The 27,810-nt window shown below is 39.8% G+C and overlaps 1 protein-coding gene across 1 annotated transcript; it reads right to left on the bottom strand.

Annotated features, from left to right (window-relative positions):
• Nucleotides 1–16,242: 16,242 nt before the first annotated feature.
• Nucleotides 16,243–27,276, bottom strand: tekt4 (tektin 4). The gene is made up of 6 exons (XM_088936578.1): nucleotides 26,579–27,276; nucleotides 25,035–25,105; nucleotides 24,278–24,421; nucleotides 20,869–21,091; nucleotides 17,454–17,608; nucleotides 16,243–16,861 (listed from the first exon to the last, which is right to left on the bottom strand). The coding sequence occupies exons 1-6, from the start codon at nucleotides 27,110–27,112 to the stop codon at nucleotides 16,648–16,650; spliced, it is 1,341 nt and encodes a 446-aa protein (XP_088792704.1). The 5' UTR covers nucleotides 27,113–27,276; the 3' UTR covers nucleotides 16,243–16,647.
• Between the last annotated feature and the right edge of the window lie 534 nt (nucleotides 27,277–27,810).

Here is a 27,810-nt window from a genome sequence, read left to right as displayed (position 1 = left end):
ATTATAAAGACAGCAAAAATCATGCGCTAATGTCATGAACATTGCCACCTTTATTTAATTTCACTTGTAGTTATGAGACATTTCTCTCTGCTTTGCTCTCTGCTGTTAAACTCAAATTGTCACTTTGCCACTAGTTATCTGTTCCAGAGAATGAAATTGAGATGAGTATAAAGGTGGTGAATGTGGTGCAGTTAGTGAGACAGGAGGGAACAGACCTGATTTACAAGGATATTTAAATTGCAATAAGTCTGTTAGAGAAGGAAATACAGGGAGATTATTTCTAGAAAATAATAAATAATCCATTTATTTTCAAACCACTGCATCCAATTCAGGGCTGCGTGGGGGAGCTGGAGTCTATCCCGGCAAGCAACGGGCACAAGGCAGGATACACCCTGGACGGGACATCAGTCTATCGCAGGACACACACTCACACCAGGGCCAATTTTCCCAGAAGCCAATTAACCTGCCAGTATGTCTTTGAATTGTGGGAGGAAATCTATACGAACATGTATCAATTCTGGGTGTGGAATTAATACTTAAAAGGGTCCAATCAGTTGGGTTTTGGGATGTGATGTTGCCATCTGATAATGCCAACTGGATATGGGCTATATTGTTATCAAACTCACCACAATTTCCTTAAGGTGTTCAATTTAAGCCAGGGTTTTGTTTGCTTTCCCATTTCCTCATTTGCTGTGCTATTGACTCTGAGGGCTCTCCGTATTAGAAGTGAGAGCTGATTTAGGAAAGATCTCAGGTGCCATTCAATATTCTGGATAGTAAAAAATATATATCTTCACACTTATTTTAGGCTGTAAAAGTAGAATGGATGCATCTTTCAGACATACAAATGATGTCAGAACTGAATTAAAGTAACAGTTCAATCCCCGCTTAAGAATGTTTTAAAATCTGAATAATTCTACAGTAGGTGTGCATTAATAGCATAGGCATGTTAAAAATGCAGCTCGAAGAAAATTTGCTCCAATGATTAAAAACAGGGCAGCATTTCATTGCTGAACAGTCCATGTGGAATTTCATATTGGAGTCTTGGGACTTCCAGAGAAAGGCCAAGACCTCCACAAATAACATTAAGAGATGCCTGCGAAACCGTATTAGAAGAAAAATATTTGTTCTCTGCATTCCCACAATGCACAGAATACTTAATAAAATAGGTGACATTCAAATATTTTTTTAAATAAACAGTTTAAACAAACAGTCAAACAATTTGAACAGATTTCTGCTTGAAACACAGAGCAGATTTATCCCAAGAGCAAGTACAATCAAAAGCTAAAAAGCAGTATCCCAAATCGTTTAACACGGGGTCTAGGAGAAACTAGGATCCAGAAAAACTGCGGCATATGGAAAAGTTTTTGACTATTTTATTTTGTGTGATAAAAAGTATAACAAAGATCGCATTCATTCATACATTTTCTAACCTCTTCCAATACAAGTTCCGACCCTGATGCTGGGGACCCACATACAAATGTTCAAAATTATGTGATTAAACCAATAATTAACCTAGCAATTACCCTTTGGAGCTTGCGTATTGTGCTTTTTAAGTAATTTAAAATCTCCATCTTTCAAAAGTAAGAAAAATATTAGGTCAGTTAATGGGTCAACGATGTAAAGAGCTCAGCTGGAATAAAAACCAAACGTTGTGTGTTGGAGAGAGGGGTGGACCCCATACTCCATAAACAAGGAGGAGGAATAATGTTTGCACATTATATTTGAACTGTGCCTTTTTGGTATTGCAAATCATACAACAATGAAGCATGTAGTGCATTCAATGTGTTTTCACCAGCACGGCTATAAAGAGTATAGATGCACGACGAAAACAAATTCTTGCAACACTTACAAATAATGTTGCTTTAAGAAGTAATAGAAGTAATAGTCTTGTATATTTAATGGCATACTGTGATACAAAGGGCATTCAGCCCACAATCAGAATAAATCAGATGCACTATATGTTCATCCACATCCCATTTATATTCATATTTAGAGTTTTCTCTGGTTGCACTTCATAAATATACACGACTGTGAAACCCTATCAGTCATCACTATCAAACAGACAGGCTACTCTGGATCCTATTAAATTTCTCCAACAGCGAGCTGAATTTAATGCTACTTAAAAATCGTAATCTGCCTCATGTTGCTGCATCATTCAAGGGCAGTATTTCCACATCCCTGCCAATCAAAGGGCTGTGTGCACTTTCATGCTGCTCAATTATTCAAACTGGCGTTTCATGAAGGCTTTGTTTCCTTTAAATGCAATCAGACTCTCTCTGAACTGATAGAATGAAATGAAGATACTGTTCTTGCAACTACCCAAACAAAGATCATTACAGAACAAAGTGCTCTTCCCCCTCTTCTATGATTTTTTGTTTCATCATACCTGGAGAGTATCTTCAAACAGTAAACTTTAGATATCCTAAAGCTAGTAAGAGATTGAATTAAATACCCAATAGCTCATCTAAAATAAATACATAGTGCCCTGCAGGTCCCTAGGAGCAGTGTTAAAGACCCCATGAATCCAGCTGCCTCATAAAACACTGAAGTTTAATCTTCTCTTACTGTACATTTCCCCTAAGGTGTTCCTTAACATAGTTTGAAGTAAAACAAAATATCCAGATTTAATACTTAAGGTACTCAGCACATATGATATTAGTATATTTAACGTAGGCTGTTTTAAGCAGAACAGCCAAACCATACAGTAACAAACAGCAGGATATCATGAAGAAGCAGATGTGAATTTCAACACAGGTCAATAGAGTTGGGCAACTTGCTTTGACAAAATCAAGCCTGTAAAATTAATTTACAAGTAGTTATCCAGAGCTTCTTTGAAGCTTAAAGTGTTGATTACGGTACATGCAAACAATTAAAAATGAAGTCTAAATTAGATCAAAATGAACAGGGAGGTCAATATCTCCCATTCTATTCAATCTTATCCCCTAGATTGATATACAGTGTCAAGGGTTGTGAGCAGTAATTTCTCATGGGAATAACTGTATCCTAATAAGCCCTTATTTTGCTGTAACTCCTAAGCCCTGGGGCAGGTTTGTAAGCATACAAATGCTTTTATTTTTTTCCAAACAGCTGGGATCCTGGGACAACAGCTGGAAATATACTTAGCAAAATCATTTGGGCTCCTAATTTGTTTTTTCAAGATTGCTTCCCATTGCATATTCTTGCTGCTTGCTGCGAACTTTTGCTGCTTAGTAAATTTAAACAAGTCTTGTGTGGTAGCTGTCAAACAATCTTCAGGTACGAAACCTTTGCTGGAGTAAGCTTAGTTGTATGGTTGTTCTGTGTGGCAAAAGAACTTCAAGACAATGAATAATATCCATTATGATGTTCTTGTTCCGGCTGCTGTTTACAGTAAGATGTATTATATGTACCAATACAATGCTTATCTACTGTATATTACATATGATTGAAACACAGAGGAGGCAGCAAAGAGAGCAGGTCTTGAATCTTGATTAGTTACTCTGGTTACTTCATAAATGTAATGTATTATTAAAAAGAAATTAATTGACTTTCAGTCATCCACAAATAATTATGGAACTGTTTATTTGAATTAACTGTTTATTAATTATTGTGAATTGACATAGAAAATATGTCATTTTCATGTCCAGGGAAAGTTCCTCCCCTTTTATAAATAGAATAATTAAAATATTATGATGAAACAATTGTATTAATTTCTGACTCAGTGTTCTGACAACTGAGCATCATAAATCATCAAATTTCTTCTGATCAGGGGAAAATTAGGGCCCAGTAATTCAGTGTAATTTAATAAGTAGGTTATTTTTCTAATTGCCTGAAAGCAGGCACAGAGGAGATGGTGTGGTGCCTGTTTTGTATTGTTACTGTGTTGTGGAAAAAGTGATTGTTTTCTAGTCCTCTCTTCCATGTTGTTCAAGAGATATAAAAATACCACCCAAACAAACTAAAAATGAATGCATATTCCACTTTAAACAGACCATCTATTAATGATCAAAATAATGCCTGAAAGAAGCTTTTATATGAGACTGATGAGAGCCTCATACACTGTATTAAACACAAGAAAACCTTCTCTGTTGTGAAGCAGATACAATTGTCTGCCATGGTATTGATTTGTTCACTTAAAAAAGCTCTCTGTAAGTGTCTGTCACGGATGTGTCTCTGTTATTCATAAGCCTGTCTGTCTTAATTTAATCCACTCTGAGACAACATGGCCTTTACTACTCATCCTTTTTAGAATGCAGACAAGAGAACAACACATTTATCTCTTAAGTGTTGAACGGATGAGGCAATGTGGAAATTTGATTTAAATATTCTTTTACAACTGTTCAGAGGTAGCAAAGTTGAACAAACATCTGTATTCCCCAGCAAGATCCTAACTATTCAGAAAGCTTCGAACAAAGTGTAATGTTGTAAGGTGTTTGCTTAGATGGTAAGAGACATCAAACACAGATCAAGAGACACATATAATTAAAGGGAGTTCCTTGTGATCTACTTTGGTTAATTAACTCCTCAGTAAATCGTTAGGACTGCCGTAATAGATAATAAATATTCAATAGTGACTGGCCGTTCCTAAGGAGGTCTCGAGTCAGTCTCCATCAGAAGGGACCAAAACATAAACACAAAGAGGAGTACATTTAAAAAACAAGAGAGAAACAAGAAAACGAGAGAGGAACCTCCTCTCCCAGAGCTTGAGCAGTGTGAGAAATCCTTGGTTCTGATCTATTTCGAAAACCAGGTTCTGGTTGGGTAATCTGAGCATCATTGCAGACAGACTCTAATTTCATATAGTGCAGAATCCTCAGGCTAAAAACGTTCTCTCCCGTGATAGCGATGCCGATTGTTAGAGTTTTTGAAGTGTTTTCATAATCAGTGTTTTGGGCATCCATATTGCAGGAAAAGTATCCATTTTTATAAGCATGCAGGTTGTTTCTCTCTTTGGCCAGTTAAAGCATTGTGAATGTGTATTTGGGTTACAGGGCAGAATTCTGAGTTTCTGGACCTATAGGAAGTAGGACACACAGATTGTACGTACAGTATGTATTGTCCAGGTCTGAGTCTGATTTATTAGTCTACGACAGGAGCTGTGCCAGAAAGTGAAAGGAAACTCACATGCCTCACATTTTACATAACTTTTTCTACCCTCTTTAACATAACAATCTAATATCCACAGAATTACTGGCAAAGTAGGCAATAATACTGCTTCAAGTTATTCCTCTCCTTAAGCCAAAAACTAAAGTAGATAAAAAATACTGAAGTGGACAAACATCTAAAAGATAGTTTAGGAGTCCTAATAGTTTCTTAAGCAGATTTATGAGCAACTTGCTGTCTGCTGCCTTTGCCTATTTTTTCCGGTTGTTCCTGTGGACTGAAATAACTGTGCCTGTGGGCCTTTTGTTTGACTTGAGTTGTTAAGTGAATGATGTTGCCATCATGTGTCTATAGTAATACTTGTTCCACCCAATGGTTCAGCTGTAGCATGTGCTATAGTCTAGAGCCCTAACCACCACGATCACCATCAGTACAATAAATACAGAGGCACTTTGTTCCACATTCAACAGTCTCACCTGAGAAATACTGATACTCCCCGTGAAGCACAAGCTTAATGTATATCTATTGCCCATTGACAAGAAGAGCAGTATTCTGTACATTCTGTCAGCATTTAAACCATGGTTAGTAGTGGAATATAACATTTTAACTTGCATGTAAGCAGATGATTCAGAATACTGCCAAATATGTGGTACATGTAAACATAGTGATTGTATTCACTCATGTAATGTTTATACAATGATCAGAACGACACATATTTTAATGGTGACAGCCACTTGAACAGAAAAGCTTGTGTTTTGTGCAATTCTGCAGGGACTTTTCACAGAATAGGCAGTATTGCAAAACGTATCTGTTAACTTACACATTGTAGTCTGACTGGCAGAAGAAGGTGCTCTTTTCCTTTGCACTTACTGCAGTTTCCCTAACATGTTCCCTTCAAAACACTGGTATTGCACGTGTACTTCTCTGTGGGTCAAAGGCAAGACTGTGAATTACAAAAGCAATCATGAATCTCCTGCACAGCTTTTGCATATCAACAGTTTTTAAACAACTTGTGTAGGGATTTTACTTAGCTGTGTTTGTTGACTCAGTTCTGTTTAGTATGTGATATGGGGTGAAATGAGAAACCTTTCCTGACTCAAAGTACTGCAAGATCCCTGGACCTTGAGAGTATGCACAAGCACCTGGAATATAGATTTATTTTTAGCTAAGAATACAGGAATATCACAACACAGTTAACATGTTTCATGTATCTATATAGTTGCTGAGGCATGACATAAGTAAACAAGAAACTCAAGTTTCAAGGAACACCTGTGTCTTGATTGAACTCCAGATAGCACTGAAATATGAGCAGTCTAAACAATTGGAGTCGGTGACCTTTCTTCATATAAGCACCAGATAAAAATCAGACTTTGTAGAACAAGCTTACTATCACTAGCCATCACAGCTTTTCTGTATGGCTAATGCTATTATGAGTAGTACAAAAATCCAAAGCCTGGAAAAAGAAACTGGCAATCCTGAAACTGATTTCAAAAACGAATTTAAAAGATGTTCTATTGAAATATGTTTCTGATTCGAAATTAAAATGTTAGCCAGCACGAAGTTGGGTATGTCATTTTGTTTACAGTATGTACTGTGTATACAGCAACATCGCAGAATGGATTATAGTGGTGTCGATGGACTAAACTAAACATACTGTAGAACACCTCTATTTACTGTGAGATTTAAAAGTAGAACCTCTATACAGAGTTAAAAGGACAATGTTCGAATACTTGATGTGGAAAGATATAAAATATGGTCAGCCTTTTCCAAAGGTTTTTACAAATTCTAACTACATAATTACGCACAATAAAATTAAGACTTTGATTCATTCCTTTATTCTTTAATTGTGTGGAAGAGATTGATAGTCCCCTGTTTAACATTTCTATTTTAATTATCAAAAACAGCTTCATGACATTTTTGTCCTGTCTTTTTGCATTCTGCAAAGCATTTGTTTCTTTTTAACGTCATTTGATATAGGTTTTTGACAGGTATCAACTCTGGAAAATTTCAGTGTGTCAGTTTCGCAAATAAACTAAACTCTAGTAAAAGGTTTCAAAGAATGCAATGTATCTTTTTTTGTTTGTTTTTTTGCTATTTTGCCTATAGGAAAAACATTGTATTAGTTCTAAGGAATATTCATACAATGCCTGAATGATTTGTGGGCCTTTCAGCAACATGTTTTGATTGAGTTTGCTAATTAGTAACTATTATTGCTGGAATCGTGTTAATTACTTTTCAAGATGTACAATATGCACTACATAAACCCCCTTTGCTTGGTAGAGTCATTAGATGCAGGAGCAGTTATGTTAAATCTCTAAATAATTAAAAGTGGAATGTGTATTCTGACAATGCCACCTGGTATTATGCTACAGTTCTGGGGGTTCCCAGAGTATAAGCTTCTTTAATTAGGTGAACAACTGTAGTGTCTTTGTACTGACATAATAGACATAATTAATGCTCTTGTGTTTTCAAACAATCAAAACAGATTAAGGAAAATAGGTGAGTGAGCCATTAGGAAACTGAGGTCATAATATAGTGTGATTTGAAGTGTATTTTGAAACTTGAAATTTAACACATTATTCTAAGAAAAGCGCATTGCACAACTTTAGTATAACATCTCTTGATTTTAATTCTACTTTTCACTACATATCCTAACACTTAGTTTGCCTTTTTTTATTGCTTCCCTCAATACAATAGGAGTGGATGATATTTCATTTGACTTCAATAAGCTTTGGCCTGATCACAGCATTGAGCACCGTAGTGTGTGAACAATTTGACATACAGATTTGACTGATTTAACCTGCTTGGATAATCGAATGCAGGCTCAGCCCGACCCTAATGAAAGGCCATCAGACCTCCCCCACTCCCTGTCCAGGCAGATTAGCCAAATCAATAGTGTTCAGTACCTATACTTCTATTTAGTTGGGCACTGCAAGGCGGAAGTCCTTTCTCCACCTTTAGATAGAAATTTTATAAATCCACAGGTAAATAAATAATAACATAGTGCACTATTACACAGAGATATCCAAGAATCTGCAAAATAGCTTGAACCTAATGCAATGTGTTTCACTGTGAATCAAACACACAGTACAACACAAAGTAGGGGCTATAAATAGGGCAGAACTTCACCATGTATTAGTTCTATGTAACCAGATGTCCTTTAAAGGCATGGTACAACACAAATTCACCCATTGTAACTTTAGCCCTCCCAGGATTGAAATACCTGTTTTTACGTCTTCAGCTTTGTACAGAATCAGTCCAGTCTACATTTGCATTACCTGGCAATCAGCTTTGGAGTAAAAGCTGGATCTAACAGGCTAGATATAACAAAGCCTAAAAGTAAGAAACAACAAATAACTCACACAGGTAAATTCCGAAATACCACGATCTTCTAAATGATGTTTCTTGCTCTTTTGACTACATTGTCTCTTTCATATTTGACATTCAACCTCTCAAATCAGAAAAGGTGTTTACAGAATGGGGCTGCTGTTCGACTAAATGTTGTTGTGGGTTTCTGAGTATTTCACAACATTAATTCACATGTTTCATTTGTCCTTTCCCTTTGAAGCACAAACAAATGTGTGCTGAATAAAAATATCTCAATGCATGTAAAGCTTAAGCTATAAATAACCAGGAGTGAAGCAGAATATGCAAAGCATGTCATGCAGTGAGACAGAAGAGCTACCAAAGTCCTCCTTTCTATTTTTGAATTGTCTGTTCTGCAAATGCCATCCTTTGTGTGAAAAAGATATTCAAATGAATGCTAAAGAATAAGGCAAGACTACATTTGGCATTTCAGTGTCAGCTTTCCCAAGCAACACAAGGTTAATTGGTCATCAGACATTGAAACACACAGCTGGAGCCGGGGCTGAGGTAGAATCGAGCTCAGTCCACCAATCAGCACTCACCATATAGCCTTTAGCCTTGTGAAGACCAAGCCTGGTCAGAACAGCACACACCGAGCACACTACACTCCTGCCAACAGCCAGGCACAGGTCTGAAACAGTTCCTTTTCATCCTGGCACTGTAGGGAACACTGACGAAACACAACTGGGGGAATATTTTATTAGGCAGCCAATACACTGTCCAACCATAGATGCCAGATCACTAACCCAGTTCAACTCATTCCTGGCATAAAATCTGGAATTTCCCCATTTTAGGAAGACCCCATAGAGAAAATGTGTTAAATCCATAAATATTTCTTCTGAGATTCATTGAACTACACACATATTATGTAAAGTATTATATATAGACTTAATCATCATGTGAATAACTGTTGTCACATCTCTAGGTTGTGTATTCTAAGATACTTTAAGTATATTGCAGAATAGATCTGATATTGATTCAAAGATGTACTGTACATTGCTTTTAACAGTATTTGGGGTAACTAGAGATTAGTTTCTTGTTTCAACATGCTAGATCATGCTTGAAATGTTTTCTTAAATGTGAGATTTGGGGATACAAAATCTTCCTTGCAAAAATTGCTCGAGCATTATCGGATATATTTTTTAAGTCTAGGAAAACAGTCATTAAGTCACAAAAAGTTATAATAACTATAATTAATTTTGTTCCTAGCCATTCCTATTTCACCATTTTCCTCCATAGATAGGAGCTATGTACTATAAAGGGATTTGTTAAATGTTTGGAGGTCTTGATTCTAAGAAGAAAAGCAGACACATTCCTTGTTTTTTTAAGTTATTTCTAGGGTACTATAACTCTCATTACATAAATATGACATATGTAATATTGTTCAAATATCCACCCATCCATTTTCTAACAGGTTCATCCAATTCGACTGGCTGGGTACACCCTGACTAAGACACCAGTCCATTGCAGTGCGTGTACAGACACAGTCATGCACAGCAGGGTCAATTTTCTCAGAAGCCAATTAACTCCACACAGACACACTGTAGGTACAGAATTAAGCCCCGTGCTCCAGCAGTGCAAGACAGCAGTGCCAACCACTGCGTCACTGTGCCACCCTTGTGAAATGTAATTTGTAAAATAATATTCTTCAAAGCAATTAACACCTTATTACAGTGCCAAACCAAGCCTGCTTATGCCATTCTGTGGCTGTTACAGATTTGCTTTGCATGACTAATGGAAATACCAGCAGCACTTGATAGAACCTCCTGGGTTTCATTGTGAAACACTGTGGGGACAAAACAACATTTTTACAAAATGAGAAAAAAGAATGCTTGCAATTTTACCTCGGTGGTAAATGCTTTTATGAACCTCAGTGGTAAATGCTTTTCGAGGTGCTGATAGATGCTGTATGCGACTAGGCACCTCTCTTTAAAATGTTTGGATATACTGATCAGCTTGTCTGCAGTGTTCATCCTTCTGCGTTGCTTTCATTTCCAAGCTCTTTGTTTTAATGATCCCTGAGACCCCCAGCGTCTTTGGCAAATCTTTCTTTTTCATGAGCCTTTGTACAAAAGGGTACTTCCTTCATATTGTCATTTAAAAAGTCGAACACCCATAACAATGTAGTTTTGCTCATGAGCTGCTGTGGTTGAGGGGGCGAGCCCAGGAGGAAGGGGGGAGACATTTTTAAATTTATTTTTCCACGGGGGAGGGAAGATGTGTTGGAAAGAGGGGCAGGTGGGAGGAGATACATGTTCTAATTAATAAATATGACTGTAATACAAAGCATCTTCAGTGGAACAGATGGTCCAGGGAAATCAATTAAGAATACTACACTTAATCACAGCTCTATAAACAGCGGAAAAGTAAAGCCTAATTGGGTGTATTACAAGATGGAAATGTGATGTTTCTTCCAGTCCTGGCAGCTGATGTGAGCCAGCAGCTCCAACTGGATAAACAGCAGTTGTCGAGCCAACAGAATCAGTCAGGCCTGTTGATGTGTTGTTGCTAGTAGCTGTTTTATCATCAGTGGGGTCATTGTTTGGTCATATGTGACAGCCAAGTTTGTGTGTCACTGCTCTGGAAAACTTTGTTTCTTTTCTAAGGAGTAATTCTGGTGCTCTACTGAATTGTCTATAGTGAATATTGGATTAATGGGATTGTGTGCCAGCAGTATACCAATGAATGTAAATTCTCTTGGAGCCATCATCTTTCTTCGAAGGTTGAAAGTATCCAAATATTGAGCTGGAATGCCAGAGAAAAAAGCACAGACAGCCGGAGATGGCACACTTATAAAACTTTTTGGAGATGCTTTGACTTCATGCTGCTCAAGGTGAAAAACTACCCTGTCCTCTTCATTGAGCTAGTGCAATAAGTGCTTTGTATAGATCATGCTAATGATCAGCTAAAGGAACTATTTGTTGCAAAGTTCTCCAATAGAACAGATTTGTGAATTGATATATTTTAGTGTTTGGAAGTTATTTGTGCACCAACCTGACTTTCATCAGGAAACTTTCTATGTAATGATGTGTGGTTTTTAGAAATTTTTGTACTTAAGCAAAACATTTTAAAACTGCTATTTATTAAAAGAGTTATGAATACAGTGGTATGTTTTCTCCAAGCTATTGTGCAATATTTTATTACTTCCATTTCTTAGAAGACGTAGTGAAATATATTTCTCAGTAGAGAAGCAAGGCTAGTCCTGTTCAATACTCGGAATCGTGTTGCTTTTGTAATTTGCGTTGATTAACCAGTAGGTGACACTCTTCCAAAGGGAGCAGGGACATGGTGCTCTGGGAGATGCTATTCTTTAGATGAGAGATGACACCAAAGACCTGAGTACTTGGTCATTACAGGCTACTGACTCCAGCATCCTGGCCAAATTCCACTGCAGACTTGTACAATGTGGCATACATTGTACATGAGTACTTGAAGTTCCCCCTCAATTGAAATGGTGAAATAATTTCCCTACTTCTGCTGCTGGTGCAGAATGCATATCAGATGTCTCTTGGGTGGGTGCTGTACTTCTGTGTGAGATACAGTGGCTCTCCTCCAACATGAGATTTGTAATTAAAAGTGCTATACAAGCAATTATTCTTAATTATTATTAATTAATCCCAGCGCATTAAAAGACAAACACTTTATGTTTTTCATTTGAGTGGCTTAACGTGAGCAGAAAACAGTGCAATGGTTTACTGCACACACAAAGACATCATCATCAAGAACTGTATAAATAAGTTGTGTTTGTTTTTCAACCTGCCATTACAGCTTCAGTTCAAACATGTACATTTACATTTATTTTCTTCCAATTTAGGTCAACACGACGGTGTAGTAGTCTGTGCGGCAGCCTCACAGCATTTGTGTCATGGGAGCAGGTTCTAGAGAGAAATGCCTTCCATGTGGGTTTTGCACGTTGTCCATGTGCTCATATTTCCTTCCGCTTTCTAAAGGCATGCTGGGTAGGTGAATTGGTGTGTCTGCATTGTCCTTGGTGGTTCTGTGTGTGCAAGACCAGCACTGGACTGGTCTCCTGTCCAAGCGTAGCCAAGCTTGAGCCCTGTGCTTCCAGAAAAGGCTCCAGGCTGCTGTGATTGGTCCTGTGATAATAACTGGCTGAATATTACTGACACATTGAAACGTCGGTTCTTTTGTTAGTTTGTGGGCAGCACTTTGTGAATCTTTCCTAATCGTAGAGCAAGCAGTACCTTGACTTGTGAAAACAGAGAGCTCTGCTATATATATAGAGTATCATGTGATAAATGTAAAGTAGATTGAATTCTGAAAAGCCAGTTTCTGTTTTGTTTGAAGGATTTGCTCTTGCTAGGATCTTCCATACTCTTTGAGTGCCCTCTGCTGGCAGTAATTTCTGTGAGTTATGTGATCCCTCATTCAAAAGAGATAGAGAGTCTGAGACATTAATATACATTAATTTTGGAACATTGTCATATTTTTTCATGCTGTTTTTGTTTTAATATTTTGTTTCACTCTAACGTATTTTTAATATTTAGTGGAAAACAAATGTACACTGTAAACACAAACTGGATGGTTGTGAAAGTGGATTCTGCCTATTCCAGTTATGCATGAAGTGTTTTTCTATCTTGCAGTTCTAGTAAATTAGCGGAATCTCAGGGTGTGTCCCTTTCTCTGCCTTATCAGTGCCGATTGTTCTGCATTGTAAAGCTTCGGGCTCTTAAAATAACAGCCATAGAAATTCCAGCTTCTTTTAAAATTGCAAGCATGCTGTGAATATTTCTGTCTTAAAGTGATTTACAATGAGTCCTAGCCCAAGGTTAATGTAATAAAAGGCATATTTGAAGCTCGGTTTTAATGTTCTTCTTTTCCTGTCTGATATGCTGTGCTTTGCTGTGCCCTCTTGTATCCCAATGTAGTTGTGAAGTAGATTTAGATTCAGCCAGAAGGCCTGCTTTTTCCAGATCTGGAGAATTGCTGCCCAAAACCATGAGATCATTGTCCCTCTAACTTTCACCTGGAGTAAAACAACTAAAACTGAACCTGTTTGCCTGTATGAAAAACCTCATTTTTACTTGTTTACAACAGATCACCCACCTCTCCAAAAGGAATCTACTGAATTCTTGTTCCACGGTGTCCCTTCACGACTTCAAGTGGCTGTTTGTCTGCGTGCTACCATCACACATTTTCACCCACACACAATTTCACTGGGGGTGTTGTAATTGTTTCAATGCATGTGTTATGCAGATTAATGCCTAACAAAAGCTAGAACCTGAGCCTCCGTCAGACCTACATCCACAATACACAATACACACAACTGATCAGCAACCACAACCACCTAATTAAACTCAAATGAAGTATCACCTGAACACTAATGGAAGGTGAGAAAATTCTGTGTGGAGTTGAAGGATTAAGAATTAAAATACGAATACTGGATCCCAGAGAAACTCTTCAGCCGTCTATAATGTGGCTTATCAGTTTATTAATTAATGTAGCTTTTTAATGTACCAATTTAGATGGAATCACCCACAAATGTACAAAGACCTTCTAAGTGCCTTTTTTTCTTTCTAGTGAACACAAAATGTTCTAGCGTGCGATATTAACAGGAAGGGCAACTAATAGGCTCCTAATTTTTATAAAAAGCCGTCTGTACCTTTTTTTCAGTTAAAATTTTCATTCCCAGACAGAATTGTTATTGTTTATTTTTCTGAAAATTATGCTGAGGCATTTCATATGTTAAGTTTGATCTGATCTGAAGAGATACTATTTCTGTGCCTATATTGCAGATGGGCCCACATTGAGCTAAGTCATGTGTGACTAACTCCACAGAAGCTCTGTTGTCAAACAGGGCTCTTGCCAATGTAATAACCTGGTTGGAAGTTTCTGAAGCAGTCAATTTCCCAGTATGGGTTTATCATTCTTTTCTAAAAATAAAACATTTTGTTTTTGTCTACAAAACCCTTTTTCCATGAAAGCCATGGGGTTTTACTGTGACGGTAAAGTTGTTTTCTTTTGTACTTTTTCATCTCTATCACCTTGAACCTTCAGGATTGACCTTTTTAAATGTGAAGAGCCAAGCACAACAGGTCTTTGTGATGTAACAGGACTCATCGGTACTGAGCCTGTTACGAAAGATGACATGGGAACTTGTATTCTCCCACCACTGGGTCATTTGGCATAGCTGAATTAGCCTCTGTGTGGAAAATGTTGCTGTGTGGCTCTGGAGCTATCTATGAGAGGCTATGATCAATGAATGCACAGAGATGAATACATCATACTACTTGGACATGAAGCATCTATGAAAAATCATGTTTCTTTAAAGATTGACTGGTGTTGGTGGACCAAGGAGTGGCACCTTCCCCTCTGAAGTCCTAGAAATATGCAATTGTCCTCACCCCTCCTTTTATCTAGTATTTCTGATCATATATGGCAAATCCAGTGGCCCTACGTTTAGGGCAATTGTCTTGGAAGTAGGCTCAACCCACAAGTAAAACTGGGAATCTTCTATTTTAGTTTGCCGGGCTGGATTGTAGTGAGATTCATTATCCACTTCTAATGCCTTTTGTGGCAAAAGGGCAAGGAACGATTAGGCTGGTTGCGCTAATTTATCTTCTTGAAAGGAAGCAATACACATTGGACTGCCATGTCAGCGAGGAATCTGAGCTAGGGATTCTGTGGCTTGAGATGGTAAGTTGCACAGGGAAAAAAAATTAGGCTGAGTCACAGGGGGTTGTGGACTGTATGAAGTTTTGGCCTTGTATCTCATGAACCATCTCGATCAATGACGATCGAGAGTCCCAAATGTTGGAGCTTTTAATCATTTCATTGAATTGAATTTCATCCAAACTGCATAATCTTTATATTACTCTTCACTTGATCTCCAGCGCTCAAAGGGCGAGTAATGAACTAGTGTTTTGCTGTGTTCTGGGCCAGGCTCTGTCAGGATTGTGCTTGTGGGGGTGGAACAATGCCCTTTATAATTAAGGACAAAGGGCGACACAAGCGATTGTCTTTACTGTTATCCTTTTCAGTGTCCAGTGTTTTATGACAACAGTCACACCGCATTTATATATACTGAGTGTTTCATCTTATTTTTAACCCAAATAAATATGTTACCATATACCGTCCCTCATGTCAGCACTCTTTTTATGCTTTCTTGGGCTAATTCCTTTTCCTTGCTGTCCTTTTTGCTCCACTGTTTTCTCCTCAGTTTGGGTTTTGGCTGGTCTAGCTTTTTTTTCTTTCTGTTCACCATATCTCTGTCTCTTTCTCTCTCTCTCCACCTTCCCCTTCTATTTCCTACCTTCCTGTCTCTGTACTCCTGTGTAGTAACCTGCTATACTCCTCCCTTTCTACCTGTAACTTTGAAAAGGTTAGTTTAAGGATTCTGCTCTGACAAGTCCAGTGCTACTATTAGAGTCAATATTCAAAAGTCATCCCAAACACCTACAAATAGGCAAAGAAACATCAACTCAAAAATATCAGATCACAACCTCAAAGAAAATGCAGATATTTACTTATACGCAGTTGCAGCAACCCTAAAGGTTCATTTGTTAAACAGCAATAAAAGGTTTGACATCTTCATTAGGATTGTAATCACCACATGTATTTGTCTGCCTTTTATTCCTTTGATACGACAAAGGACCCCGAACCATGTCGAATGATTCAGAGAACAGCCCAAACCTAAAGAATTTTAATGAATTAAAATCTGAGTGCAATACAGCCAGCATTAGCTTGCAATTAGCCCATAATGTGAAGCAATGCAAGAGGCAGTAGAGAGGGGCAATGTGGGAGGCAAAATGATATAAAGTTAGGAACACAAGGAAGAAAGCCTTTATTTTCCACACCAATAACTGGGAAGGGAGGTGTACAGCATGGATTACTGTGTCTCTCAAATGTTAATGCTAATTTTGCACACACAATAAAGCGGTATGTTTAATAATACCAAAACAAAAATGAAGATGAAAAGAATGACAAATAATTTTGTAAGCCTTTTTGTCTGTATTTTTCACCAAACTCCCTCACAACGTACACTGACAAGACTGGATTCCTTCCAAACAAAAACTCCAGAAATCCCAGCTCAGCACTGAGAGCAAGCCTGTGGAGCCACGTGCTCACCGCAGCTGCACAGAAAAACAGAATTCAGAAAGCACAGATTACTATTCTTAATTTCTGGGTGGATCAGCACTCGTGCTCCTTCTGTTTTTATTGGAAAGAGGGAGCAGCTCAGTATCCAGTCAGTCTGATTACAGTGGGATATCTGGTGCGGTGGGTCATGCATTTGTCACGGTCGATGAAGAGACTGTTGGCCTTGCAAGCAATCTCCTTCTCCAGTATCATGCGGGTGTCCTCCAGGTTCCTCAGGGACTCTCGTGACACCTCAAGCTTCTGCTTCAGGGCCTCAATGGAATCGGTAATCTGTCCCACCTCGCTAACCAGCCTGGTTGGGAAAACAGCAAAGAAATCAGTGCAAAACATGTAAGCCCTAAAAAGTCCTGAAATTAAGGCAAACAACTTTAAATCAAAGAATCCCAAGCGCTTCATAGTAAAACGCCACATGAGCCAGTAACTATACAGTGCGGTGCAGCCAACACTGGAAAGTAAAACAGCAGTTGTTATGTGGCTTCATTTGCATGATGGCTGGATGTAGCTATATTGTAGTCAGTCTGGATCCAGCTGTGTTTTTAGTACAAACATTGCTCCAACAGCAAAAAAAAACATTTTAAAAGAAAGTTTTGTAAGTTTTATTATATGCTTTACAATCTAAACATTACCTATTTATCATCATTTTAGATATTCTAAGTACAAGTATCTATGTAAATCTTCCTCTATTTTAATTTGCAAATGTTTTCCGCACCTTTATATCACTGACAATTAACAAAAGACTCTGTGTCACAGTATATCACTGCTTGTTAACCTGACTGTTGTGTATGGGTGTGAGAGTATGTAGTTAACAAGTGTATTTTTTTTTCTGGGTCCGCTTTGTCTGAAATACCCTTCTTCATTGTTTTTTCCCCAAGAAAAGAGCTGACCTGAGCTGTGATGAGTCTCGGCAGAGCTCCATGTTAGGCCTGAATGATCTCTGGTACAGCCGGGACTGAGCCACCTTCATTGGAGCCTCCTTATCTCTGATAGCTTGCTGCAGAGTCACTATGTTCTTCTCCTGACCACCTATCTGCTCCAAAATCTGATAGACACAAAAGGGACATTTCCTGCACTCAAATGCAGATCTCTACAGGGGACAAAGTAAGCACACATGTTACACCTATATCCCCAAAACTAGTGCATATAAACACTAATAGCAGCATTTTAAAACTCTGGGGTCTGATGCTAAGTAACAATAATTCCTTACACTTACATACAGCTTTTCTGGACACTCCCCTGAAAGCCCTTTACAGGAAGTGGGGACTCCCCCTCCCCCACCACCAGTGTGCAGCCCCACCTGGATGATGTGACGGCAGCCAGAGTGCACCTGTACACTCCCCACACACCAGCTAGTGGTAGGGAGGAGAGGCCAAGACTGGTAAAGGCCAGGGGCAAATTACTCTTACCCCTACCCTTTACACGAAACACCCTGGGATTTTTAATGATAGCGTCAGGACTCCATTTTTACATCTGAAGGACTACACCTTTTTTATAGTATATTCACAATACTGGCACATTAGGATCCACATGGACCACAGGGTGAGCACCCCCTACTGGTCCCACTAACACCTCTTCCAGCTGCAATCTTAGCTTTCCCAGGAAGTCTCCCATCCAGGTACTGGCCAAGCTCACAGCTGCTGAGCTTCAGTGGGTTGCCAGTAGGGAGTTGCAAGGGTGACATAGCTGCTGGCTAATGTCAATGTCACTGTAAAGCAGAAACAAAAATTCATAAGTTCAGACTCATGAACAAGAGTTCATTACTCTCTTATTCATGCAACAGCATTAATGTGGAACACAGTAAAAAAAAAAGTCTAATTTAACAGCACATTTTTAATTTGAAAATGTGATATTAAATTCTACTAAAGGTTCAAAGCCAAAAGATTCTCAATAACACACCCATCTCTGCCTGAATTTAAGGAATTTAATTTCAGGACCTTATTGAAAAAATTCATACACAATTATTAAAACTATAGTAACACCACACCTCTCAGAACTTCACAAGATAACCTAATGAAATCTCTTTATACAAAAACATCCCTTGGGTTAATTTTGTAAAATATGCCAAATTATGGAAATATGCCCATAATTGTCCCTTATTATTTAGAAATATCCAGTAATCAGCAAGCTGATGATGTGCTCATTACTAAGACTGGAATTGTCTTTCAATTGAGTTTCACTAGATTATCTTAAGTGACATGCTGAGGTTCTAGTAAAACAAACCAATCGATTCATGTCAATTCATCTACAGTATCAATTGTGCAAGACGTTACATTATGAGCACACAGCATACACTAGAAATCTGATTGTCCTGAAATAATTTGGGATAAGTAAACCAAAGAAAGACTCCTTCTCTGTGAAAGTTACATCTTCCATTACATTTGTACTTATTTGTCTTTAAGCATTTGGGAGCTCGGCATTATGTTATTGTGAACTGAATTTAACGTTTTTATTTCATCTTTTGGCACCTGATCATAAACTTTATTGCGTAATGTTAAAAATGAAACAACTGAATATTAGAACCAATAGCATTTTCTTTTTTTAAAGAAATCTCAGCATGTTATCTGTTCTACATTTGCTGAAAAACATCCTTCTTCTCTACAGATGTGTTATGTTATATATTGTATATCCTGCTGTCAGGGAGTAAGTTCTTCACTGATGGGCTTAATACTCTCTCTAGACAATGACATATAATGTTACATTCTGGAATGTGGGTGGCCAAAATATATAGATATTTTATGCGGTACTTTACATCAGGTGATTTATCTGCTAATGTTTACACTTTTCAAACTAGGCACCCTGAAGTGATTGCTCATAATTGCATTCTGAATAAAACAAAGGAGATGCTGAAAGTTGATAGGAAGATAAAAATTATCATTAGATTTAGCAATTAGATTCAGCAATCATACTGAATGATACTTCATTATGTAAAGTGATGTTAATGTGTCACATTATTAACTTATCAGTTGAGGCACAGTTTTTGGATTTCATAAGCCTAAAATTCTTTGACTTGCGGGAGCGTTCCCTTAAAGGGGAATAGACATACTGTAGATTTTATTTGTAATCTAGCATTAGAAACCTGGATAGATCCCTGAACTCTCCATCTACTTCAGAGTCCCTCTAGATCTAAATAGATGTGATGCTCGGTGATTGAGAAACAATGGTAAAAGATTTGACTTTGTTTTCAAGTTGACATAAGGTAGACTTGAAAACTGGTTATTTTTCTTGATCCCTGCTGTAACTCACCACCTCTTCAGATTTTTCAGATCCTTACATTTCATGGTGCCTCAGTTTTGTGCTCATTTGATTTGGCACCAGGGATCAGTTGCATTGGAATTGGCATTGGGCAAGTAAGAGGCCCAGAAGAAGTACATGTAATACAGATATCAGCTAGCAGAGAGTTGGACAGAGAGGGACATGTCCAGTGAAAACTGTGCCAGTATGTCCTGCATCTTACAATTCTGTGCACTTGACAGAAATGCATTGATGTCCACTAACATTAACTTGCAGACCCAAGAACACTGTGGGACACTTTTTCTCCATCTAATGACCTAGCCTACTTGTTAGGCTTACAACAGCATTTCCAGGTGAGTGTGGAGCTCTGACTGGAATTAGCTAAGAAGCAGCCAGTTGTCCAATTAATTGAGGATAAGCTCTAGAGTTTCAGAAGGACTAGGACCATGTCCATGCAGTAATCTATGAAAGGCAGAGAACAAGACTAACAAATGTTTCCTGACCCAACCTTGTGTTGGTCAATGAGGGTGTTGCTGTGAGCTATCTCAGTGTCCTCAAGCCCTCAGTGGAGACTTGTAAGGTCCCTTCCCTTAGAATGGGGATGAGGGATCCCTAATGCCAAAATCAGCACTCTCATGGTTGAGGAGGATGTCCTCAAGACTGAAACCACCTTCCAACAAAATCAAGTGTCTTGAGCCTCAAGGTCAGAGCAGAAGCAGCCAAGTTAGAATTCGGGGTTCCCTGACATTCGACAGCAGAAGCCCCCAGTCGAGGCAACGGGGGACAGGCCTGTCAAGACCGAGGTCTGTGTCCCTGAAGGTGGGGCCAGTGTACCACCACTTTAATGACGTGGCTTGGTCCCCTTCATCGAATTTTGGGATAGGTCTCTATACTGCGCCAGTGGTGAGGCCCCTCCCCTGTAAGAGATGACTGCATTCCACGTTACAAGGGAAACACACATTTCCTTTACTGTGGATTCCACAGTAGTTCACTGGATAGTCTACACGACTAGGGGTGGTGGATGTCATCGGTAGCTTGCCCTACACCTCTGGGCACGGGACGCGGCAGTACCTGATTCAAGTGCTGCTCCAGCCTGACCTTGGCTTCGTTCATCTCCTCGCAGCGCTGGGAAAAGGCCCTGTCCACCATGGTGCACTGAGCCCGCAGGTCCTCCGCCGTATCCTGAAGAACCCGGTCAATGAGGGCGCGGAGGCTGACGGAGGCCTGCTCCTCTCGCTCGGCCAGGACGAGGTTGTCCTGGGTGAATTTAGTCCACGTTTCATGTGTCGACACACTAGAGAGAGAAGCATGCAGAGAAAAGAAAATAACTGAAAATGCACTGCTTAGAAGCTGGAGTTGTTTGCTTACAACACTAATTACACATGCATGAAACTGACTGAGAAAATAGTATCCACCTTCCTTCTTTCTTGAAGCACTTTCTCTTACTGTCGTTATTCACTTTTATCTTGATTCATTTTGGAAAGTCATCGGGTCAATTTGTTTTCTTCTTTTTCTCAGATAGGAGCACAATGGTGCAGAAAAGGCTGTCGGACAAAGTCGAGGAGAAATGTCTGCAATTTAACAATTAAACGTGAGGGAGAAACTGCTCGGGTCTGAAACTCCTGGCAGCTCCAGCTGTTGGAGAACCAGTATTAAAATAAGGCAAGATTTCTAAAATGTCCAATATTTACTGTATTTGAACACACAGAACATAAAAAAGAACATAAAGCAACTAAATAAATTAAAGAGATCCTTCAGGCTCACTCCAGAACATCTGGCTCAATTAATTATTATTAATTGATCCAAGAATGCCATCCAGACTATTTTTGAAAGAAGCCAGTGTATCAGCTATGATTGAGTGGCATGTTTCAGATTCCCACAGCCCTTTCTGTAAAGATGTGCCAACTGGTTATATTTCTTAAATGTTTTCACTTCACTTCTCCTTCTGTTTTATGTCTAGGAATAAGAGTGCTTTCTAATTGTTTTAAAGTTTCCTTCTAATATATTATATACATGAGTGCAGCTTTTTATTTGGTGTGATTGTTGTAGATTGTATTCATAAAGTATCTACTAAATGCACAGTTTTAAAGAATAATAAACATAGTCATGTACAGTATATAAACAAATATGATCCTGAAATCATATTATACTTATACATATTATACTGTGTTATACTACACAGCTTACAAACGTAATTTCAAACAATTAAACATTTCGATCCATCCATACATTTCCTAGCTGTCTTACTCTTTAAAGGGGAGCCAGAGTCTATCCCAGCAAGCAACGGGCACAAGGCAGGATACACCCTGGATGGAATGCCAGTCCATCGCAGGGCAGGCATACAGAGACACACTCACATCAGGATCACTTTTTCCCAGAATCCAATTAACCTCCCACCATGTCTTTGGACTGTGGGAGGAGACTGGAGCACCTGGAGAAAACCCATGCAAAGACTAGGAGAACGTACAAACTCCACACAGACAGCACCCCGGGAACGCAGAGTCCCAGTGCTGCCACCCCAAATTACAGTATGTACATTTACACATAATTCACTATGTTCACTGCAATTGAGATAAATTTTCCATCAAAAAACCCACTTTTCTAATTGTTAAATATCTTAAAACTGAATATTTCAATTAAACGTCTTTGTTCAGTGAAGGTCTGTCTTTCTTAAGAATGTCTTCCCAAGCCGTGTTGCACCCAGCATTGCACAACGGTGGTGAGCTATCCCAAGTACTATTTATTTACCGTAATACAGACTCGGCTGGAGACTAAATAACACTACCAAACTCATTTCATTTATTATGACCTGAGTGGTGTAGCACAATGAAGGATACGCTGTTTTTACCTCAATCTATTTGATTAATATGATTCGCCCAGAACAGAACCTGCTGTGAATCAGGATGCTGATGGACAGCATTGTTAATCTGATCACAGGGCTCCATGGTGTCCTGTGGTCTCTGTCTCTTATTACAGGAGGTGAGATAGGCTCTGGCTGTGTGTTGAAGCTACAGGCGACCTGAAAGCTGTTTCAGTATTCGTGACCAGAACATATCTTCTATTATATAAAATAATATAATAGAAGATATACTTTTCCCCGAAGAACAGGATGCTAAAGGCATTCCGTGACAACTTCAGACCTTCCAGGAACACAATCGAGTGCTTGTGTGATTCTGTGATTCACTTGCTTAGAAAGTCAGAAAAAAACATATTTTTAAGATAGATTTTAATAACAAGCCACAACTCAGCCTTAAAAGGTAAACAAAGATAGTAAAAAATTTAAAGAAGGGAGGCCGTCACGTTTTGGAATCTTAGAAGCCTAGCAAGATCTTATCTATCAATATATATCTATCAATTATTGAGACAAGGAAATAGATACAAGTGTTCTGTCTAGCTCCATCAGAGCAAATGAAATACTTCTAAATAAAGAAAAAACACATTGTTTGAATGGTCCATAAGACCTCTATGAGAAAGAACCTAGAAGAAGACCTATAATAGGTACTGAAGAAAAATGGAAACAAATGTAGGTGGTCTCTTCTCAATCATTCACCAAAGACGAAATGAATAGTTGACAGTTGACTAGCAACATAAGAAATGTTACAAAGGAGATGAGGCCACTTGGCCCATCTAAGCTCTTTAGCTGCTAGTGGGTAATTAATGAAAGATTAATGATAGTGCATTCAGATTTAAATGCACTATCACATAGATCGCACTTTTGTCATCTGGTTCAAGTTTCACTGATGATTCTACAGAAGTCCACAGGGCAAACTTTGTCAGTGCCTTTGATCGCTTGGAACACAGTGTTTGAATCAGATCTCCTTGGCTTTACTATTCTTCTGCTTCAGATCATTCCAACAGTGAGAGGGACCAATGGACAGGTATAGCAGACACAGTGATATAAAAAGTAACATTTTGTAGGGGTAATAATCTCATCATATTTACTTAACTTACTTTAAAATCATTTAAGTTAAACGTTAACTTGGACCTTTTGCGTGATTCAGAACTGTTACCCGCACTTCTGCACTGTTTGGAGGATAAGTTCCTCTTTGTGTTAAAGGCTGTATTTTACAATAGTGTCCTGCATTTTATAATATAATGAAAATTATATTTTCAGTTCAGTTGATCTCTAAACTTCTTAACTGGATGAAAGAACCTGCTCAAGAGGTCAAAGCAAAACTGTGCAAAGTGTTTAGAAACTGATGATTTAAGGATGATCCAGTAACCTGCTGAACTCAGATTACCCACCCTCCTTGAACTCATATTTAACCTCAAACAGCACTCTGTTTTTATGTTTTGCTTTAGCATAAATAGAAATTTGAATAGGACCCACCTGCTTTTTGTTGTTGTTTCTAATTGTACATGTACAACTTACAATATCAGACAAAAAATAAGTCAGGGAGTAACAGGTTTCCAAGGAACATTGCATCCCCAACGTGTTACATCCTGCCTGTGTTAATATTGTCTTTGGATCACTTCTTACTTGTCTTGGAGCTTGGCAGAGTTGAAATGATACTGAATGTCTACGCTCAGGTTGTTGTATCTTCCACACTGGTCGTCCATGTTGTAGGCTTCATACTTGTCAGACCAGTCCAGCTCCAGGGTTTGTTTGGCATCTCTGTTTGACCTTGACACAGAGTTTCATGTTAGAACTAGTAAGACCTAGGTTCCTAATCCAATTTACGTCTCAAGTCTAATGACATGGGGAAAACCTTTCTAATCCACATTTCCAGTACAGGGCACCAGGGCTGACACTTTTCTCAAAAGCATCTTACAATTGCACCCATTTATACAGCTGGGTATGTGACTGGAGCAGTTCGGATTAAGTATGTTGCTCAAGGGCCCAAAACAGTGACAGTGCCGTGCTTTAGATCTGAACCCACAATCTTTGAGTTTTGTGTCCAGAACCCTAAGCACTGCTGCCTTAGTAGAAATCATTATTACACCCCAGTCAAAATAATTAGAGAAATGTAGTTTTGCAGTATAATCTGAACTCATAGTATCATTCTACGCAGCACTGCAGGGCAAACAATATTATACAGGACTTCCATGAGCTGCTAAAGGTTGCTCAAAAGCTTCTCTGAAAAGACAATAGCATTGGGCTTTTTCTTACATTTTAGCCTGCAGGTGGTGATGATCAAGGTTACCTTCAATAAATAGCAGATGCACACATTGCAAATATACACTTTATAGATAAAGAATGGAAAGTTAAATTAAAGTGACCCTAAGTGTCTCCTCACCTTATTTGATTGATGGCTTGGTCTAATGTTCTCTTCAAAAGTTCCTGGACGTTCCGGATGAGCTCCACCTCCTACATCAGTTCAACAAATAAACACAACATGACTAGTATTTAACTACAAAGAGACCCAGGAAAAAATATATAGGCCCACTTGCCATTGTTAATCTTGAAAGCCCCAAGTTCTTTGACGTCCAAGGCTTTCAAGGTTTGTTTAGGTGTTGTAATGTCCAGGTAGGTCAATCAGAAAACCCAAGGGTGATCAATAGGTTAAGTGCATTTACAGTGAGATCAGATTTTAAGTTACAAGATGTTCAGCATTGTACGCAAAATCTGTCATTCAGTTAGCAACACAACCTGAATTCTAATGTCCTGTAAAATACTAGTGTGACTAATTCAAACTCTGAACAACATGAATGTACACATAGGGTCAAGGGGATTTTCCAGAAGAGTGATTCTATAGAAAATACTCATCTGTATAAGCAAAAACAATACACAGATAGCTTTTACTGTGTATGATTCTTAGCCTATCGTGTTATATGACGTTCGGTTTCAGTAGTCCGTATTTTCTACATTTACATGTTTATTTCTTTTGCTAATCCTTTTATTGTACCCCTTTTCCTTTTGATGAGAATAACTGCTGCATTAAGATAATATAAGAGGCAACACGGTGGCACAGTTATTAGCATTGCTGCCTGACAGCCCTGGAGCTCCGGGTTCCAGCCCACACCTGTATGTTCTCCCTGTGTTCATCTTGGTTTCCTCTGGGTGCTCTGTTTTCCTCCCCCAGTCCAAAGACATACTGCTAGGTTAACTGGCAACAGGAGTTGCAAACTGGCCCCGGTGTGGTGTGAGTGTGTGTTTGTGTGTCCTGCAATGGACTGGCGTTCCGACCAGGGTGTACCCTGCCTTGCCCTGTTGCTTGTCGGGATAGGCTCTGGATGGAAAATGGATGGAGAGTATGTACCTAGTATGTAGTGCTGGAGTGCCACCAAGTGGACAAATCGTTTACTGCAAAGAGAAGGAACCCGTGTCATCTGTCGGTTGCTGTGTTGGCTAATACTCAGTATCATACATATTGTGGTTCATATTGCCTCTCCACTGTCAAATATTTACTTCGTGAATTGTATCTGCTTTTTGCGCAGCGGTGTAAAGTTCTATGCAAACGGTGTCTTCCTGTGTGATATCTGAGCTCCTAAACAAACTTCTGCGGTGAGATCTGCAGTCTGCAACGCGCCACGGTCACGATACGGTCTGCTGTGGTGGGCAAGCAGGCGGGGCTCTGTCATGACGACACGCTGAGTGGAGGATGCTCAACACAAGTGTGCACCATTTTCATCGTTACACAATGCTGAAAATCTTTCCCTCTGCGACCCCAGCAATCACCACCTACAGAAGAAAAGGTGGTGAGGTCAAGCTGTGGTGGCTGAATTTCTTCCTGGGGAGCAAAACAGCCTCCACCCTGTTCAGGCTGCATCATCCCTGCCTGGTCTCCGCGATGGACCGGGACCGGGACCGGGACTACGCTCGGAAACGGCGAGGTCTCACCCGCAGCAGCTCGACTTCCACGCCGTCTCTGACCAGGTCGGAGCCCAGCCGCCGCTCCCTGCACGCCAGGTTGTCGGTGGCGATCGCGTAGGGGATCTCGGCAGCGTCCAGCGCCCGCTCCAGGCGCCGCTGCTGGGCCAGCAGCAGCTCGGTCTCGGCGGCCAGGGCCTCCACATGGCGCTGCAGCTCGGACCTCCAGAAGTGGATGTCCTGCAGGCGCTCGCCCAGCTGCCTGGTGGCCTCGGCCTGCGCCGCCAGCGTGGCGCCCTGCGTCCGGCTGCACAGCTGCCGGCTTTCCTGCCGCAGCCTCTCCGACTGGTCCCGGTCGGCGGCCGCCTGGTGGAAGGCGGAGTGGTTGTTGTGATGCCACTCGTCCGGGGTGTACTTGGCTGAGCGGTAGCCCGCCGTGGCCTCCCCGGCGGACGGGAGCATCCCCTCGTTCACCGCAGCCTCCGGCGTCCTGGGCGCCAGCGGCTCCTGAGCCACCCGCCGGGTGTCGAACTTGGGTCTGGACACTAAAACGTGGGCCGACATGACTGCTTGGTTCCGGACCTCAGTATCGCGTCTAACTCAAGTCACAATGTAGGCATGTAGGCGTATCACACATGCATGTGCCTCGCAGGTGTGCGCGCCGGTACTTTAGCTTACGGTCTGTTTGCAGGCGATTCTTCGCCTCTGTTAGCTTGGCGTTGCCAGGGGTTTCTGTTGCCAAGGACGCGTTGCTAGGCCTTCCAGTGCCCATTCATGACAGGGTGTAGTTAGCGAGAGGGAAAGAGCGTGCAGAGGCGACCTGACACCATCATGCTCATGCTCTGTTACTGCCATGGTAACTGACGTCATCTGTGGAACCGAAGGACACAGTCTTTCCTGGGAAATGTTTGTGCTGGTAAAGCAGTCAGGAACACGTGTCTTCTTTATGCAGCCAGCTCTTTCCTCCGCTCTTCAAATACAAACACATTCGCCGTTGACAAGGGAATGCAAAATATGTGGCGGCTGCTGGCTGTTGGGATATCCAGTGCCTGGCAAAAAGTACATTCGTACAGTGTATTTCGACTGTGTTGCTTTGAAGCAACAATTCATCTGTATCATATACACAAAGCTATTCCACACATTCAACGCGAATATAAAAAAGGACTAAAATGGATCATTAATAAGAAAGAAAAATGGTATTCATTCCCTTTGTTTTGGCGAACTTAAATTAGTTTAGGTGCACAAAGTTACTGTAAAAAGGC

This window comes from Atractosteus spatula, chromosome 18, assembly GCF_055471065.1.
Source record: "Atractosteus spatula isolate fAtrSpa1 chromosome 18, fAtrSpa1.hap1, whole genome shotgun sequence".
NCBI lineage: Eukaryota > Metazoa > Chordata > Actinopteri > Semionotiformes > Lepisosteidae > Atractosteus > Atractosteus spatula.
Note: the sequence above shows the minus strand (reverse complement) of the source record. Positions and strands in the feature narration are given on the sequence as shown.